Source organism: Emys orbicularis, chromosome 12 (genome assembly GCF_028017835.1).
Source record: "Emys orbicularis isolate rEmyOrb1 chromosome 12, rEmyOrb1.hap1, whole genome shotgun sequence".
In the NCBI taxonomy this organism is placed as follows: Eukaryota; Metazoa; Chordata; order Testudines; family Emydidae; genus Emys; species Emys orbicularis.
In genome coordinates, this window is record NC_088694.1 from 44,455,205 (window position 1) to 44,458,547 (window position 3,343).

Consider the following 3,343-nt stretch of genomic DNA (forward strand, 5'->3'; position numbering starts at 1 on the left):
GTACTTCATAGATAGATAGATAGATAGATAGATAGATAGATTCCAATCTTAATTACATTGATATATGTATAATACCTGTGTAGTAATTACATTTTTTCTTGACGTATGTTTGTCCAGATTTTTACTAGTGTAAATTATACGATGAATACTGTCATCAGATTATTATATTTATAAAGAAACAGAGAATGAAATTGCTAACAAAGGAGAAATGTGGACATTTTATTCTTGCTGAATAACCTCCAACTTATCAGCTTACTCAGTGCTCCTTTCACCTCCTTGTTCCTCATGCTGCAGATGATGGGATTCATCACTGGAGGCAACACAGAATAGAGAACACCCAGCATGAGATCCAGACTTGAGGTTGAGCTGGAGGTGAGTTTCAGGTGAGCAGAAGTGGAAGTGAAAAGTAACAAGGAGATCACAGTAAGGTGAGGAGGCAGGTGGAGAAGGCTTTATGCTGGCCCTGCTCAGAGGGGATTCTCAGCACTGTGGTGAAGATCTGAACATATGTCACAATTATGAAAACAAAGCAGCATGAGACTGCGGATACACCAAAGATGAGAGCTCCAACTTCACTGAGGTACAAGTCAGAGCAGGTGAGCTTGAGGAGCTGGGGGATTTCACAGAAGAATTGATCTATCACATTGCCTCCACAGAAGGATATTGCAAACGTGTTCCTGGTGTGCAGTGCAGAGTAGAAAATTCCACTGATCCAGGCACTGGCTGCCATTTGGACACAAACTCTCCTGTTCATCACTGTCTCATAGTGCAGCGTTTGGCAGATGGTGATGAATTGGTTGTATGCCATGACTGTGAGAAGGCAAAATTTGCTGAAGCAAAGAATATGAAAAAAAAAAAGACTTGGGCAATGCATCCAGAATAAGAAATTGACTTGGTATTCATGAGAGAATTGGCCATGGATTTGGGGACACGGACAGAGATGGAGCCAAGGTCTAGGATGGACAGATTAATCAGGAAGAAGTACATGGGGATGTGAAGACGGTGGTCCAGGGCTATGGCTGTGATGATGAGAAGATTCCCCAGCAGGGCTGCCAGGTAAATCACCAGGAACACCACAAAGTGCAAAATCTGCAGCACCCGAACATCAGAGAATCCCAGGAGAAGGAACTGGCCATGGTGGTTTGGTTGGACATTTTCTTCCTCAGTACATTGTGTGATGGCTGTGGAGGAAATGAAAAGGGTTATGGTCAGGATTAAAGCAACAGAGGGAATGGCCCTGTTTCCCCTCTCCCTAATATCTCAGTGTATGACTGTCATAGGTGCCCAGCACTTGTCACTTATAATGACTAAGAGATGTTAACTAATAAAGAAAAAATGTTTCCAAAAAAAAGCCTTTTATGCCATACCCATGGAAACAGACACATTTATAACTGAATAAAAATTAATAAATAATGGGAAAAGAACATTTGAAGGGGAAAGAACAGTCATTTCCATTTCACAAACCCATACACCAACCGTGTCTCTCACAGGTCAGTGTATGTGCAGCTGTGATTTCCTATATTCTCTTCCAGGGTGGAGGTTGAGCTGGAGGAACATAAGAACATAAGAATGGCCATACTGGGTCAGACCAAAGGTCCATCTAGCCCAGTATCCTGTCTTCCGACAGTGGCCAGTGCTAGGTGCCCCAGAGGGAATGAACAACACAGGTAATCATCAAGTGATCCATCCCCTGTCGCCCATTCCCAGCTTCTTGCAAACAGAGGCTAGGGACACCATTCCTACCCACCCTGGCTAATAGCCATTGACGGACCAATCCTCCATGAATTTGTCTAGTTCTTTTTTGAACCGTGTACAACAGCCCCAGATGCCACATGGAATGTATGTGGGGCTGTGTGGGGAGGTCCTAGAATTCAGTTCTCTATAGGCTGCAGAGGGAGGCGAGCACAGGACAATTGAACCTTAAGGTCAACAAGAGTCTGCAGAATGACTGTTTGCTGCTTGAGAAGCACTAGCATCTCCTGCTGCACATCCCTCTCCTTTTTCCAGCACCTTTCCCCTCTCCACTCTATCCCTGGCCATGCTGTCCGTGATCCTCCAAGCCCTGTGCTCAGCATTCAAGACTGCAGAGGCTTACAGGGTCTCCTGTGACATGTTATCTTGCATCCTCTTCCTTCTACTCCTTATCTGGCTGAGCCACTCCACTGGTGTGGGTGGAGAGGCCCTCAATGCCAACTTGCCATCTGCAAAAGGTACAATGCACAGAGGTACTATTGTGTGAGTGTAATCATGAGATAAATGGAAACTTTGTATACTGGATCCACACAAGTTACAAGCACTACATTCTCAATTCTACTTGGGATTCATAGAGCACGGCAGCAATCTCAGCCAGGGAGAGGATGGCCCTGGGGTGAGGGAGGGAGTTGGGGAAATAAGAGGGGATAGCTCACAGGCCTCAGTATATGCACATAGGGCAATTGAACTGAATGCTGGCACTGTTTTCCACCGGTGCTGGGGATTTTAGCAGATGTCTCACTCCTGAGGGCAACGGAGGTTAAAAGGGAATAGCTCTTGCAGGCATCTGGCTGCAGACCAGGGCCATATGCTGCAAGCCTGTGTACTGCAATGGTGCTGATGAAGTAATCGCTCAGTTTTAGAACATCTAAGGGCCAGATTTTTAATGGCATTTAGGTGTCTAGGAGGATTTTCAAAAGCCTTTAGGCACCTAATTCCCATTGACATCAAAGGGTATTTTAAAGATCCCATTAGGTGCCTAAATACCTTAAAAATCAGACAGTAATTCCTTCTGTGAATCTAGCGCTGGATCGCTGAAATCCCCTAAGAGGCTTTGACAATATCATCCCAGAAAACTAGAGAGAGATTCAGAACTACCATTTCTGAGCCCTTCCAGACATTGAGGGCTTTGTAAACAGCATCCATATCCAGAAATGGATTCTACAAATGGCCCTGCCTCTTTAAAATGAGCCAAAAACAGATCCCAGGACTGTGGGTCATGGTGGCCTTCAGAAATGGACTGGGAGCTTTGTGCAGTTCCTAGAAGACGTGTCCCCACCACACAAACATCAAGATGACTGGAACTATATTTCCACCCTTAGGTTCCATCACTACAGAGGTGTCCAGGAGTACAGAGAAAGGAATCTTCCGTCATATATAGCAAGGTTCCCTCCAGGGCAGGGTAGAAGCACATTTTCAGGGAGTGGTGAGTGGGAGAAGATTGCCCAGCTGCCACCTTCACTTCTATAGGTACTACTGAAAAATATCCGACTTCAGAACCTTGGGCGAATCATCTGGCCACTTTGGATTAGGGGGATGCAAAGAAAACTAGGACACAAGGGGACAAGACAGAAATCTCTGTGCATTAATA

General features: G+C 45.1%; 1 protein-coding gene across 1 annotated transcript; it reads right to left on the reverse strand.

Moving 5' to 3' along the window:
* Positions 1-418: 418 nt before the first annotated feature.
* LOC135886277 (olfactory receptor 14A16-like) lies at positions 419-1,763 on the reverse strand. Its single transcript, XM_065414098.1, has 3 exons — positions 1,748-1,763; positions 933-1,181; positions 419-810 (listed from the first exon to the last, which is right to left on the reverse strand). The coding sequence occupies exons 1-3, from the start codon at positions 1,761-1,763 to the stop codon at positions 419-421; spliced, it is 657 nt and encodes a 218-aa protein (XP_065270170.1).
* Positions 1,764-3,343: the final 1,580 nt, after the last annotated feature.